The sequence below is a fragment of the Condylura cristata genome, unplaced genomic scaffold, assembly GCF_000260355.1.
Source record: "Condylura cristata isolate star-nosed mole 26May11 unplaced genomic scaffold, ConCri1.0 scaffold00017, whole genome shotgun sequence".
NCBI classification, from domain to species: Eukaryota; Metazoa; Chordata; class Mammalia; order Eulipotyphla; family Talpidae; genus Condylura; species Condylura cristata.
Genome location: NW_004567118.1, coordinates 30,360,361 through 30,375,699, shown reverse-complemented (window position 1 = coordinate 30,375,699; position 15,339 = coordinate 30,360,361). Strand labels below are relative to the sequence as shown.

Genomic DNA, 15,339 nt, shown 5'->3' with positions numbered 1-15,339 from the left:
AGGGCCCCCACCTATTTTACAATGTGGATCACTTGATGCTATATCTATCTCCAGGATCCTTTCATAACACTTATTAATAATGACTTTATGTCAGTTGTACCAATACAGACTAATAAAGCACAACCTCCATTCTCAAGGAACTCAATACTGGAGGACACAGACACTTAATAATGAGGACAAACACTTGAGAGACCACTGCAGTAGTGACAAGGCCAGTGGAAGCAGCGATCACTCAAATGCACCCAGCAAGGAGAGTCTATGACCAAAAAATGTTGGATTTGCAACTTTTATTTTCGTATATTTCCCTCATCATGAAACCTGTTGTTTCACTGTTGAGTGTAATAAGCACAGTGGCGGAAACTAATGTCAAGCAGAATGGAAGCACTACAGGTGACCGTCAGCCTGGAGGTGTGTCCTCTGCTGCTTTTCTATGCACATTTCTATGATGAGGCCACACTACCTTACAGTCAGCTTTATCTCCATTGCATTGACATCAGCATTGCCTTCCTGTGTTGTGAAATAGCCAGATATAATGTCCTTCGGCACTGGCACGTGGGTCCATCAGGAAGGTGCATGAGAGGTGACCATCCTCTCCTTGGGGTGTCGAGGTTGTAGGTAGGGGGTTCCTGGCTGTGAATGTGACTGGGTCTTCGAGAAGGCTGTGGGTGTTGGTGTTGTCAGTGGTGGTGCTGACATGGGGCCTGCATAAGGGCCTTGAGGGGGCTTCGAGCCAGACCCAGGCGAGAAGCAAGAGAAAATGGGTCAGAATAAGAGAGTCCACAAAGGACAGTGACTCTGGTTCTGGAGAGCCTCTGGGGGGAATCAAGAGCTTCTACTGTTGTGGAGGGAGATTTCAAGACACAGCGTCAATCAGGCAAAGAGAGGGAATGGCGAGGGGGCTGCTGCAAACACACCCAAGTCCAGGAGGGTGATGGAGACTGACCCAGGCTCTGGGTGGGGGAGCGGGACCTGCCTGAGAGGTGAGGGTCAGCTGCTTCAGGACTTTTGGCTTGTAATTAACGCTGTGTTTTTAAATGATCATTTTTTTTTCTTTATTGCCTCTAGTAATGCTAACAGACAACTATTTGAATACAGACTTAAAAATTACAATTTAAATATCATGAGCCTAATAAATGAATAAGAAATTTAAATATTGAGGGTTTGGGTATGTTTACAACATTAACCCTGAAACCCTGTCAGTGCAGTGGGTTCTTTCAGGATTCAATGGGCAGTGCTACCCCAGGGCTGACCGGCCTCCCTGAATGCCCCAAACCATGCACCACTCCTCTGTGGTGCATTCTACAGTCCTTGCCATGCTGTACTGAAATGTTCATTTTTGTGTCTGTCTCTGCCTTCGTCTGGGACTTCCTGAGGGCTGGGGCAGATATCATTCTTTTTTTAAAAAAGATTTATTTATTTACTTATTTATTTATGCACAAAAGTACAGGGTTACAGGCTAGAAGCACGGGGTATGAGAGGATTGACTACAGACAATTGAGGAACAGAACAGACAGATTGACTGAAATACACTGCTGAGGGGAGCAGTGGACAAGACAGGAGAGGTCTGCTGAACACAGAGATGGCCCCAGGAGAGCTGGCAAAGGTTGATGTCCCCAAAGAAAACATTGGCAGCCTCATGTCTCTCCTGTCCCACTTTCCCTCCCTCAGGTACATGTCGTATCCAATCACAGATAACTGCTGGCGGATTCTCTTCTCCATTTCTGGGATCATTGAGAACCTAATGGAGCTGGACCTCAGTGGAAACTTCCTGAGCAGCTCTGCAGTGCAGAGTCTTTGTGAGGCCCTCAGATGCCCCCGCTGCCGTCTGGAGACCCTGCGGTGAGTCAGCCTGGGTTCTGCTCTGACACAGGTGGGCAGGAGTTCCAAGAAGGAAGCTGAGTGTAGGGTGGGGTGGTTGGTCTTTGGAGTCAACAAATATTAGTTGAGCCTCTTTCTCACTGTGTGCTCTGTTGGGTGCCATGCTGCTGGGCAAACCCATGTAGACAAGACTCCTTCATCACAGAGTTTGCAAGAGACTAACATCGATCAAGAAACCAGGCTAAGAATACAGCCAAGGTTTCAGTGGAACATCTAAAGATGGTGGTAGCTTAAACTCTGTTTCTCTAAGGCATAGTGTTGACAATGGAGACGGAAAAAGGTGGATGGATGTGAGAGTCTGTAAAAGTAAAACCAGCCTGTCCCAATAAGAGATTCGGTTTAGTAGAAAGCGAGAGGGAGGGTGAACTCAGGTGACCAGTGGAACTCTTGGGGTAGTGTCACATTCCCTGAGATGGAACATTCTGAAAGAGGAGAGGCAAGCAAGTATCAAATAAAACCTTGTGCAAAGATAAAATTCTCTCCTAAAACAATTCTCAACAAAGTTTGAAGAAGTGAAGCCATACAAAGTACTTTCTCTGACCATGATGGGGCAAATTTAGAAATCAGTAACAGAAGGAAATTTGGAAAATACATAAATATGCGGATATTGAACAATACACTCCTAAATAACCAGCTGTTGCAAAGAAGGAATTACAAAGGGAACTAGAAATTACTTTTAGATGAATAAAAACAAAAGCACAGCACCCCCCTCATTAGATCGTTAGGGCAGTGTTAGAGGGAAAAGCCGGTATTCATGAGGAGCACGGGTGGCCTCTGCTCTCCTGTTAGAATGGCCAAACTCCAGGACACAGACAACTCCAACTGCTGGTGAATCTGTGGAGCAATTTCAATTCTCATCCATTGCTGGTGGGAATGCAAAATGGCACAGGACTTTGGGGGGGAGTCGGTTTCTTACAGCACTCAATATATCCTAACCAGAAAATCCCGTAGTCAGATGCCCTGAGGTTGAGACCTAGTCACACAAATACCTGTATGTGGATTTTTGTTTAGTATGTGAGTGTGTGTGTGTGTGTGTGTGTGTTTACATCATTTTCGTTTTTTGCATGCTTGATTTCAACTCTCAGGGGTAGTTTCCATAAAATTCCCATCACTAGCACACCTTAGTCTCTTATGCTCTTCCCACCTGTTTTAATCCCTTCTCCCTCCCCCTCCCCTGATAAATGTCTGTAATTTATAGTTTTTTTAATACTTTTGTCAGCCATTTTCCTTATCCCTTATTTATTTCTCCATATACTTCTCATAAGTAAAACCATCCAATATTTTCCTTTTTTCTTCTGATTTATTTCATTGAGCATAATTCCTTCTAGTCCAAGCATATAGCTGCAGGTGGACATGAGTTTATATTTTTGATTGCTGAATAGTATAAACCATATCTTCTTGATCCAGTCATCTGTTTTTGTGCATTTAGGTTGTTTCCAAATCTTAACTATTGTAAATAGCTGCACATGGATGCTTATAGCAGCTCTATTCATAATTGTTGAACTATGGAAGCAACCAAATGTCCTTCAGGGAGTGGATGGATAAGTAAATTGTGTTAAACCCACACAGTGGAAATAACACCAATTCTCAAACACTTCCAAAAAAAAATTGGAAAAGGAACATATCCCATGGGAGCCATGAAGGTCCTCAGTGTAAACATAATCTCCACACCATCCCCCAATGTTGGCTCTTACGTTAGAAGTTCACACTTTTTCCTCTTCTATCATAGATGCTCTTTGGTCAAAGCCCCCAAAGTCCCATGTCAGTGGTTCTGGGCATTTGGGCAGGTGTAGCTAATAGAGACCCAGACATACAAGTGGATCACTGGGTACACATATTACCCACAAGGTTGGTAGGGTGAGCGGGCTGAATTCCTGGTACTCAGCCACCCTGAGTGGCCCGGGCTGCAGGAGGAGAATTGGAATGTGCTCACTATCGCCAGGCACGTCTCTGTCTTCCCTTAGTGTCACCTCAGAACTCCCAAAGCAGTCCCCACTATCCCCAAGAAGAGGCCCCTCAGTATAATGGCTGTGCCCTCTGAATCTCCTCACAGGCTGGTCTGCTGCGGCCTCACCTCCAGCAGCTGCCAGGCCCTGGTCTCCACACTCAGCACCAACACCCACCTGAGGGAGCTGCACCTGCAGCAGAACAACCTGGGCGACCTGGGCTTGAGGCTGCTCTGTGACTGGCTCAGGCAGCCTGCCTGTCTGCTCAGGCTCCTGGGGTAAGACCTGGGCCTTCAGGGCAGGGGGTGGGGCTGGGAAGGAGGAAGGGAGACAGATGCCATGGACAGGGGAGAAAGGCACAGCTGCATGTGTGGCCAGCTGGCTTCCTCGCCTCTCCTCCAGCTACCGAGGCATGGGCCTTGCACTCTGGCCTCCCTCTCCCCTCCCATCAATGCCCCCATGTGCCAAGCATGGGCAGACACTGAGGACACAGTGTGAGCTGATGTGGTCCCGCCCCTGACCTCATCCCAGTGGACACAGGACAGGAATTACCTGCGTGTGAGCACAGAGTGTTTCCAGCTCCGTCGAGGCTGTGAAGGGAAATGCAGTGAATCATGAGGGGGCAACATGTGGAGAGATGGAGTCAGATGAGGGGCACAGGGGGCTTCTCAGAGGGTGGCTCCAAATGAGACCTGCTGCCCTGCCAGTCGGGGGAGCAGCTCAGAGGAGAGAGTCCTGTGGGGACACCCTCCCCACACCAGCTCTCATTCCTTCCTCTTTCTCCACTTCCTGAAAACAAGTCCAGGGGCTCCTTGTGTCTGGCACTTCCTGTGGGACCCCCGGGCTTCACACCCTCAGAGAGCTGCCAAGGCCCTCAGGGGCCACACAGAGACCACAGGGAAATGGCTGCTGTGTGGTGGACACTGTGAGACGGGGCCCTGGGTCCCCTCGGGAGCCTGACACCAGACACTGCAGCACCCTGACAGCCTGCCCAGGACAGCCCCTGTCAGTGAGGGTCTCTCCTCCAGGATACACTGCATCCACACACTGACAGGTGTTGGGGTAGAAATAGCTCTTCTTCCCATATTGGGCAGCTCTGAAGGGTTATCCTGCCTGCACAACCCTGGACAGTCCACTGAGGTCTCCATGGAGACGCCACGCAGCCCAGCTCTCCCTCTGCACAATCCTGCTTCCTCCTGCCCTGCCGTGGTGCTGACCCAGGAACACCCCATAATCCTCATCACAGTCCACCTCAGGGCCCAGTTCCCAGGGCTTTGGGCTGAGGCAGGTCCCTGTGGAGATGGCACCTGCCAGGGTACTGGGCCAGGTCCCAAATGCTGTCCCGGCAGAAAATCTCCCTCATGCTTGCAGGCTGGACCAGGCCCGGCTGAGTGAAGAGGTGACAGAGATGCTGCGGGCCCTGGAGCAGGAGAAGCCTCAGCTGCACATCTGTGGCAGTGGGTAAGGGGCAGGTGCCACGTTCCTGAGGCCCAGGGCCAGGGCTGAGTCTGGAGACTGGTGCAGACCCAGGACATGGGGAGACATTTGGGGGTGAGGGGGTGGGGAACAGAGCCTGGGAGAAACCACTGCAGCCAGAGAGGGGGCTGTTGAGTGTTTGTTTGCCTGATTGTTTAGGGCAATAGAATCTCTCACTGCTCCTCACACACTTCTAGTAAGTGAGTAAGGAGCTGTAGAAGGTGATCAGTGGGGCAGACCTTGGATATGGAAAGCTGTGACCACTACAGGGAAACAAAAAACCTTGGGGCCTCCAGAGGGGAGGGGGAGGAAAGTGCAAAGTCAGCGGGGGAGGAGGGGGGAGCACAATGGACCGTGGCTGGGGAGTCTGGGTTCCTCCGTGGTGGGGGAGCCACGGTGATACAGGTGATGGGGGAAGTGGACGTGTCAGAGCTAACAAGGATGGAAAACAATGGTGCTGCATTAAAAATAACAAATATATATATATATATATATATATATATATATATTATGTATAAGTAAACCTTTAGGAAAATCTCACTCATCTCACTTCCCAAATACATGCTTGTGACAGACACACATTCGCAGGCAAAAGCAGGAAGTCCATCTTCCTCCTCAGGCAAACTAAGTATGTTTAGTGTCATCATTTCACCCAGGACCAGGTACATTTGGCTCTAGGCATTAGCTGAGGGGCTGAAAATGGACCACAGAATCCCAGGAATCAATAGATCCCAGAGCTATCAGTCCCTGAGGCCCACAGAGTGTGAGGTGCCCAGCAGGGAACAAGGGCTGGACCCAGGAGCACAGCCCAGCCAGAGACAGGACAAACCCCCAGGCTGCCTGGCTGCATCTGGGGTCTAGAGTCCTGACCTGTGAGTTCTGAGAGGCGGAAGGGTGAGCGGGAAGGTTAGTGGGAGGGTGAGCGGGAGGGTGAGTTGGGCCCAGAAGGTGATCCAGACAGAGGCAGAGGCTCAGGGTTCAGCTCCTGTGAGGGGCCTGCGGCCAAGGGTCTGAGCAGACCTGCCTGCTCCCTGACCTCCTGTGTGGACACCGGAACCCTGGGAGCACCTAGGAAGGTGAATTCTGGACCCCACTGCAGACCTGCTGATCAGATCCTTGGGCGGCCAAGGGCTCTCGGTTCCCAGCCCCCAGGTGATTTTTAACAAGTCTGACAACTACGTCTACAGGTGGGTGAGCAGGAAGACAGCACAGGTGAGGGAAGCAGAAGCACAGTAAGGTCCCTTGGTTCATAGTAAAAACTTCATTATCACCCCAAAACAATGGAGAAATAGCTCAGGGCTTCAGCGGTCTTGACATGGGCCGGGCTCATCTCTAGGGTCAGCGGCTGTGTGGACAATGGACTGAGAGGGAGAGAGCGAGTAACCCTGCAAGGGTTCTCGAGAGCTGCCGGGCTCTAGGACGAGGGTGGAGGCCATCAGGTGAGAGAAGGGGATACCAAGAAGAGTGTGAGGGAGGAGTCAGATGACACCCCAGTTTTGGTGAGTATAGGTGGGTTCGTTTGGGAGGTATTCATAGAGTCATGGAGGACAGGAGACAGGCGGGGCTCAAATGTGGATGAGTGAATGATGTGGGGGTGTTGGAGTCAGTCCAGTTTGTCCAGACCCCAGAGACTGAACGATTCTGTCCAGGAATCCAAGTGTGACGGCCCCTGATGAGGACCCCAGAGGAGGAGAGACGAGTGATCACACTGCCTCCCTTGGGCAGCCGGCACCAGAACCAGGTAGACTGAGGGGGCCTGGCCAGATGGGAGGGGGGCAGCAGTGGGTCCACCCCCTTTCCACGTGGGGCAGGACAGGACACTCACCTCGAGAGCCCTGCCCGTCACAAGATCATCCAGTGCGTCCAGCAGGTGGTTTCTGCTCCCATCTCCCCCAGCTTGGGAGAAGCTCCTCTCCTAAGCACCTGTCACGTCTCAGGCTCTCACCTGGGACCCGACCCCCCAGGACCACTCTGGATATGAGGTCTTGGATTCTCTTTCCTATCCCCTTATTCATGTATAAGCCGCCAGCCTGGAGCATGTTGAGGAGTCGGCTCTGGGGCCCAGGGGAAGGGGAGAGTGGGCAGGGCTGGGTCAGAGGGCGCTGGCGGGGTTCCTCAGCAGGCGCCCCGGGAGCTGGAGTGGAGTCTGCACCGCACCCCCTGCCTGTGCAGCCACCAGGGTTGGGTGGGGCCTCCCCGCTCCAGCGTCGGGGCTACGGGACAGCGGGCAGGTCCCAGGACTGACCACCGCCCTGCTGCTTCCAGCAGGAAGCCCCCAGGAAGTGGCTGGAGTGGAACCCATCTGTCGGTCTCCCCCCTCCCCTGTGGGGGGTCCCCACATGGAGCCTCTGACGACCACAGATGAGTTGTGGGGCCCCACAGGACATACGGCTGTCGAGGTGGTTGACCAGGAAAGGAGCCAGTACCGGTGAGTGAGGGAGTGAGGGTGCTCCCGTGTCTGCCTGGCCTCTGTGACCCCGCACTGGGACCCCACACTGTCCCAGAGAATTCTCTTCACTAACAAATCCCAGAAAATCAATAGGTTGAGATACTGAATGATTAATTTTTTACTATGCAAAAAGAGTTTTGTCTAGAAATTTCTAAACAAACCAGAGTATAGCCTGGACTCTGATCTACAGTGATTTGTCAAATTTGTGTTGAATTGTCCTCCCCCTTTTTTGTTCTTGCACGTGATTCTAGATTTAAGATAGCAGGTGGTTTGTGATGCACTTTTTAAAGTACAAATAAAGATTTTTTATTTTGACCCAAACACAACATGATTGCAAACCTACAAGGGTTACAAGAAGCCTTCATGTAACTGACAGTCAGTATATAGTTGAATGTGCTAAGTTGTCTATAGTTTGTCCTGCAGGTGATTGTTCAACAGGCTCAACAGGCTCCAAAGCACACACATTCTCTTTGGTTTGTTACGGCTATTAAAGCTCATTTAATAGATTTTCATTATATGCTCCTGTTTTATCAATATCAACTCTTTCTCACTACCACACTAGTCACTGCAAATACTGTGGATAAAATACAGTCCTGTCCCCAGAGGGTCTCCAGTCATGAATAATAAGTTCTACAGTCCTCATCAAGGTCTCTCACAAACACACTGCCCTTGGCAAATGTCAAGTCAGTGGCACTGTCGTTCAGCTGGGAGTTAAGGTCATTCCCAAGTAACCCTACAGAAATTGACACCCTGGGGCCCCACCATGTAGAAACTGAATAATTTTTTTTTTCAGCCTGAAATGTTTATTATTGACATTAGCATGCTGGTTGTTATTATTAGCAAATAATCCCCTTAAAAACAAGATCACTTTCCTGTTTTGTCCCCATTACCATCATGGGAAAACAGCCAGCCACTCCAGGCAGAGACAAGACATCCCCAGCCTCTGTCACTCGTTACTCGCAACTGAGTAGGTGCTGAGAGGTGCCATGTTGTCCCTGATGACAGATGGGAATCTGAGCAGAGAAGTTGATGACTTGCTCGTGGAGTCACTGTCCCGCGCAGAGGAACCCCAGGCTCGCGCTCCCCTCTGCTCGCAGGCAGGCCTCTGCCGCATCTCTGTGCCCTCGCGGGTTCTGGCAGCCAGCGGGGCTCGTGAATCTGTGCAGAGTGAGTAAGGGTCTACCTCTCCTCCTCCTTCCAGAGCTCACCTCCCCACGGCCGGCTCCCACCACTGGCCCAACACGGGTCTCCACTTTGTGGTGAGAAGGGCAGTGACCGTCGAGATTGAATTCTGTGCCTGGGACCCATTCCTGGACACGATTGTCCCCCGGGACACCTGGATGGTGGCAGGACCACTGTTTGACATCAAGGCGGACCCAGGAGCTGTGGCAGCTGTGTACCTGCCTCACTTCGTGTCCCTCCAAGGTAGGCAGAGGGAGGGTGGAGGTCGCTGATGGGGGTGCAAAGGGCCTGCAAGGGGCTTCTGATGGGGATGCCCTGGGGAAGCAGCTGGTGGCTTCCTTAGAGGGGCGAAAGGGGTAATGGAAGTGGAGACAGATGTTTCCTCTTTCCACACTGCTCTGACCTATCATTTTTGAAACATTTTTGTCTCCCAGCACCATGATTAGTTGGAAGTTTTCCTAAGTAGAAATATTCTTCACAAAAATAATACCTAGTTTGGTCTTTATATATTGTGTTTGTCAGAAAAACATGAAATACTCAGTTGAGATATTTGCAGAGATTTTCAAAGACGAGATAATTTGTGAAATATGGATATGGATACGTGAGACAACTAGTTAAATTAGGGTTCCCAGGGCCTAGCTGCCAATGGAAGGTCATTACTACTCCTGCAGACTGGGAGAGAAACAGTGTCACCAGAATACAATTGAGGCCTGGAGCCATGAAAGAGGGCTATTCTGATAGAAGTGCTAAAAGGGTAAGATAGTTATCCTAACTCTCCCACCTACAAAGACTTCCTACTTACACAATTCCAAGAAGCATATGCTCAGAGTTAAACATTTCTTGCTCAATAAATAAGATGCCAGAGTAGAACTGGTAGAAATTCTAGGGACTGCAATCAGTCCCATAAAGATTTTAGACACTGAAATTCTTAGAACATGACATACAATAAGCATAGCAAATGCTTAAAGAAATTGACTTTAAAATATGAGCAAGAAGCAATATAACTGATAAGTGAAGTTTTGAAAAAACTTAAATTGACAGAAAATCTGACAAATGGTCAAAAAATGAAATATTGTGCAGGGCATCATAAAATTCCCTAAAACATTGATTGAGAATTACAGAAATATATAAGGAAAAACAGAAAAGAAGTAATTTTCAAGGAAATTTCTGGAGTTACAAAATGATGTGACTTGTTAGAATGAGAAGAAAATAAAAAAGTACGACAGAGAGATCACTATATTGAAACTAAGCCAACCTAAGCCAAGCTCTGGTCACCTCTGTGAGTTTAAACCCCACCTCGGAGGTGACCCACATGGCGCGGCAGACCTCTCCTGTCTCATCCACTGCTCCCCTCAGCAGTGTGCTTTGTGGCTCTGCCTGTTCTGCTTTCGCCGCCCCTGCACCTCTGGCTGTACCCCATTTCCATATTCATAAATAAATAAAATTTTTTAAAGAATAAGAAAGATGGAAAAGAGATATTTTAAAACAAGACATCTTTCACAAAAATGAACCCTAACTGAAGAAAATTCTAAAGAATGATCTCAAGGAAAAGAAGAGCCCACAGGGAAGGTAAGAGCTGCAAGACAGAGTCTCTAGCAAAGACTCTCAGATATAGATGGGTAAATACGGCTAAACATAGACTGATAAAGCAACACTAATAATGTTTGGCAAGAGAGGAGATAAAAGAAAGAGAGAAATTGAAATGACAATTTTGGCCAAAGAGATCGCTCTGTGACTTCCTGTCCTCACCTGTTTAGAGTTTTTGCAATCAAATCAATTCTGGTTGATTTAGACAGAAAAGAATGCATAGAGTGATTATTAGCTAGTCTGCAACTTAACAAAAGATTAGACAAGTTTATAATGGAAGCCTGTGGCCTTAATGGTAAGAAACGATGAGAACCAAGAACAGGGGCAAAATCAGCCCAAGAAACTGCCACAGATCTCTACTGCAGGAAGAGCTCTGCAGATTGTCCTCCCATGGGGGACAAATTCCCAACCCCACTGCTGCTGCCAAAACCACCTCTGCCTTCTCATCCTCACTTCACCCCTCAAAGTCCTGGTTAGGAGCATCCACTTATCAAGGAGTCACGTACCTGCATCACACATGCAAGGAGGTCAGCTTCCCAGGGGGAGAGGCAACTCCTTTCCTGCCAGGAACCACAAAATGGCAGAGGGCAAATGAGGGGTTCTTTCCCCAAAACAGGAGTTTGAAATGTGGGTTTTAGTGGTTACCAAACACTTCACAAATATACACAGCCCTGGGTTGTTCCATTTCCCGAATGTCCTCATGTCCTCCTTCTTCCACCTGTCAGGAGTGAAACTAGCAGCATCATGCAGAATCCCCACGACACAGAATGCCCCAGCACAGTAACTTTTATCCCAGGCGTGACTGTCTCTCCAGGGATTTCTTGTGCTGCTCTACCCAAGGGGTGGGGTTGCGCTCAGCTCCCAAAGACCCCAGTTCCAGGCAAGCTGCCTACCCGATGTCCCAAACAGAGGCCTGCATGCTGGGACACCCTCCTTTGCCAAGCCTGCATCAGGGAGGGCACCAAATCCTCACCTCTCACACCCTTGCCTTGATAGGAGACCACGTGGACCCCTCCCAGTTCCACGTGGCCCACTTCAAAGAGGAGGGGACGCTGCTGGAGGAGCCAGCCAGGGTGGAGGCGTGTTACACAGCCTGGAGAACCCCAGTTTCTCCCCCATGGGAGTCCTACTGAGAATATTCCCAGTTACCAGGAAAATCATTCCCATCATCTCCACCGTGATGCTCTACCATCACCTCCGTCCTAGTGAAATCAACTTCCACCTCTACCTGGTCCCCAATGACTGCTCCATTCAGAAGGTGAGACTCAGACCAGAAGGGCCAGGTCATGCTGCTGACTCCGGGGCTCCCAGAGAGCACCTACATTGGGCCCACTGGGTATAAGAGTGGGTCACTCACAAGTAGGAGCCTGGAATGGGTGGGTCATCCTGCTCAGCCATGCACTGGTGTCCTGACCCCTAAGGTCTCCCCAGATGGGGTTGGTGCTCCATCCCTGAACTCTGGGCAACCCTTCTGGGTGTCATAAGATGGGAGGGCTCCGTGCCCAGGGCTACCCCTTTGTCCCACGCTCTCCCATCTCCACAATGACTTGCCCCACCCTGCACACAGAGAGCGCAAAGTTCTATGTGGGCTATGGGCTCTCTATGCGCTGGGATGGAGTGTCGGTGGTATGGACACTTACACACACACACACACACACACACACACACACACACACCAAGAATTACCTTCTCTCTTCCCCCAGACCAATTGAGAAGAATGGATAGAACCTCATACCCAGAAGCCCTTCTTCTCTTGACCATTGTTCTGTTTGCCTCTTAGGCCATAGATGAAGAAGAAAAGGAGTCCCAGTATGTGAGAATACGCAAGCCTCCTCCAATGACCCCACTCTACCTGGGCTCCTGCTTCACCGTGTCTGGTTCAGAGGTGATAGAGATCATCCCCCAGGTAAGCACCCACCTTCCCCCCTCACTAGGAGCAGAGGTCATGCTTGGAAACACATGTGGGGCAGGTCGCAGAGCTCCCCAGGGACAGTGTGCATTAGGGTTAGGCTGACAGTGAGTGGGACATGGAGGGGATCTTGAGATACTGAGGGTGAAGAAAGTCATGGTGGGGACATGCAGGACAGAGGCAATGCTGGGTTCTGACTTGGAGCCACTGTGAGGCACCAGGCTATAAGGGGGCCCTCAGCCATCACCACAGAAAAACTCCTGTGTATTAAACCTGTGTATTAAACTCGTTGCTGCAAGAGGACATGGAGCATGGTGCCTCCAAGTCCAAGGGTCAGACAGAAACTATTACAGAGTTTGGCCTTGTGTGATTATTGAGAGAAGGTCCTAGGCAATGGAGGTTTGCTCTAGAGAGGCGTCTCAGAGGCGGGGGCAGCGCGGTGACTGGAGCCTCCACCCACGGTCGGCAGGGCGAGCACAGCAGAGATAAAGCTGTGACCGCCTCAGAGACAGTCACGTGACGTGTCCACAGGTGAGGCCTGTGCTCAGCTGGTCATGAGCGCAGGTGATATCTGGATGCTCAGCTGTGTCAGCAGCTCCCAGCCGGGAGGCCTGGCCCAGCTGACAACACAGGCCTGGTGCCGCTGTGCTGTGGTGGACAAGGAGGCTCCATCACCCAGATAGGCCAGTCTCTGCCCACGAGCACCTGACACCCTGAGGGGACCTATGGAAATGAGAAAAGAGAAAATGGCCAAGTCTGATGAAAGGACAGCACAACACGTCACACTGGACCACGTCTACGGGATACTCGGGGAGGCTCAGACTTGAGTTGACACTGGAGGCTAACAGAGGTTCGGGCCCTCAGACAGCGTTAACAGAGCCATCCTGGTGCCCAGGGGTAGAGGTGGGAGGTAGATGAGCTCGCAGATGACAAAAAGGCCACCGAGTGTCGTGAGTGACAGGGAGACAAGGGGCGCAGGTGCCCGGCACCCACCTCTGTGGGCCCTGACGTGTCTTGTGTGAGGTTCTCAGGAAAGACAAGCTCTTGCAGGATCTCAAGCAAGGACACACAGCCCCTCACCAAAATGACCCTGGATGTTAGGAAGTGGTGGGCTCAGGAGGGCAGAGCAGACGCTGAGGCAGTAGAAAGGGGTCTGAGGCTGGGAACTCGTTCCAAGACATGTCACCTGAGTGTCCCTGGGGCCTGCGAGAGATCAGGAGGTGTCAGAGTGACACCCCTGCAGGTGAGTGACTTCTCACACCTGCTCTTTCTCTTCTCAGGAGCTGGAGCTCTGCTATCGGAGCCCCAGGGAGTCCCAGGTCTTCAGTGAGATCTACGTTGGACAGTTGGAGTCAAGGATCCGTCTGCAAATTCAGAATATGAAAGATGGAACTGTGGTGTGGGAGGCCTTGGTGACACAAGGTAATCAAGCCAAGTCCAGAAAGCTCAGAGGTGGGAAAAAGTCATCATGTGTGTACAAGGGAGGGGATGTGGGGAGGATAAAGAAAGAGGGAGAGAACATTTCCAGCTTGCAAGTGAGAAGAAAGAGCCTAAGTCAATTATTTGGCGTTTCCAGTCCTGTAGCAGCAGCACAGCAGGTGTGAATTATGGTGAATCAGACTCTAAGCCCCACAGACCACCCCATGCACCAGTGTGGGTGTCCCCACACTGTCCTTGAGTGAACAGATTTTGACTCCCCAAAGCTTGTGGCAGTTTCTTTGATATCTTGAACATAAGATGAAAGAATGAGAATTAACAATATATATGGTGCATGGATTAAGTCAACTTTGGAGACAGCAAATTCTCTAACCTGAGAATCCCTCAGCTATGTCAAGGGTGAAAGGAGAGAACCGAATAGCCAAACTTCAGGATTGGGAGAAATTTTACAATCTGTCAGTCCAGCACCAATCACACCAAGACCCAAAACCCTAAACAGGCCTTGTAGGGATCCCCTGTTGGATGGCGTGGGGGGTGCCTCCCAAGCACCTACACAGGACAGCGAGGGGTGGGGGGCACTCGACCCCAACCTGCTGGGGGGGACGCCATAGCTGGGGCCCACCAGCCCAGGCTGGCCGGGGTGTGACTCCCACAGGTCATGTGTGAGCCCATTCATTTGTTACTGGTTATGCTCATTTTTCCTTTTGAAATGTACAAATACTCCCAAGGGCTTAGTTTTTCCTGATAGTAGCTTTTCACACTGATATCCAGATCCAGAACAAAGTAGATCTGATGTATGACAATCTAGAGGCAAATCCAGGACAAGCTGGCAAATTTCTGCTCAGATCCCACATCTCAAATTAATTGAATAAGGGAGCTGGTGCATCTCAAATGGATCCACCTCATCTAGGCTATAGCAGGGAGAATTACTATCGCTCTCTCATCATGACCCATGGGCCTCCTCTGCCCATTTGCCTAAGGAAGAATGACAGAGATGATCCCTAAGGCCCCCTACCCTTACCCCAGATTCTATCATGATGTCCGTAGCTTGCACTCAGAATCACAGAATCTCAGAAGGGGGTGAGAGACTGGGCACTATGTACCCCACTGTCACAAATGCTTCTCTATGTCCTCAGGAGACCTCAGACCAGCAGCCACACCGGTTCCTCCAGCCCCGACAGGTTAGTAGCAGCCGAGAGACACAGGAGCCAGGGCAACTCTGGGTACCTTGTGGCCCTGGACAGGACATGGCAAACCCCACGGGTCGGGCCCCATGCCCCCATGCCCCCCATGGAGCCTGCACCTCCCAGGAGCCTCAGTGCCTCATGAACCCCACCCCATGCCTGCCCAGCTCAGGCAGAATGCCAGCCTAGCTGCTGACACCAGGGAGGGACAGGTGCATCCCAGGGGTGGGGGCGCCAGAGATGCGGACGAGGAGGGTGAAGAGTCGAGGTGGCTCCGGCAGAGGCTGCCGC

At 50.7% G+C, this 15,339-nt stretch overlaps 1 protein-coding gene across 1 annotated transcript in view; it reads left to right on the top strand.

Annotated features, from left to right (window-relative positions):
- Positions 1–15,339, top strand: part of LOC101626331 (NACHT, LRR and PYD domains-containing protein 1) — a 116,883-nt gene that overhangs the window by 98,955 nt on the left and 2,589 nt on the right. Inside the window, 9 exon segments of the mRNA XM_012726091.1 lie at positions 1,669–1,839; positions 3,932–4,102; positions 5,196–5,281; positions 7,569–7,728; positions 8,951–9,174; positions 11,515–11,600; positions 11,603–11,776; positions 12,299–12,424; positions 13,708–13,849. Of these exon segments, the coding sequence (XP_012581545.1) occupies positions 1,669–1,839; positions 3,932–4,102; positions 5,196–5,281; positions 7,569–7,728; positions 8,951–9,174; positions 11,515–11,600; positions 11,603–11,776; positions 12,299–12,424; positions 13,708–13,849 (1,340 nt within the window).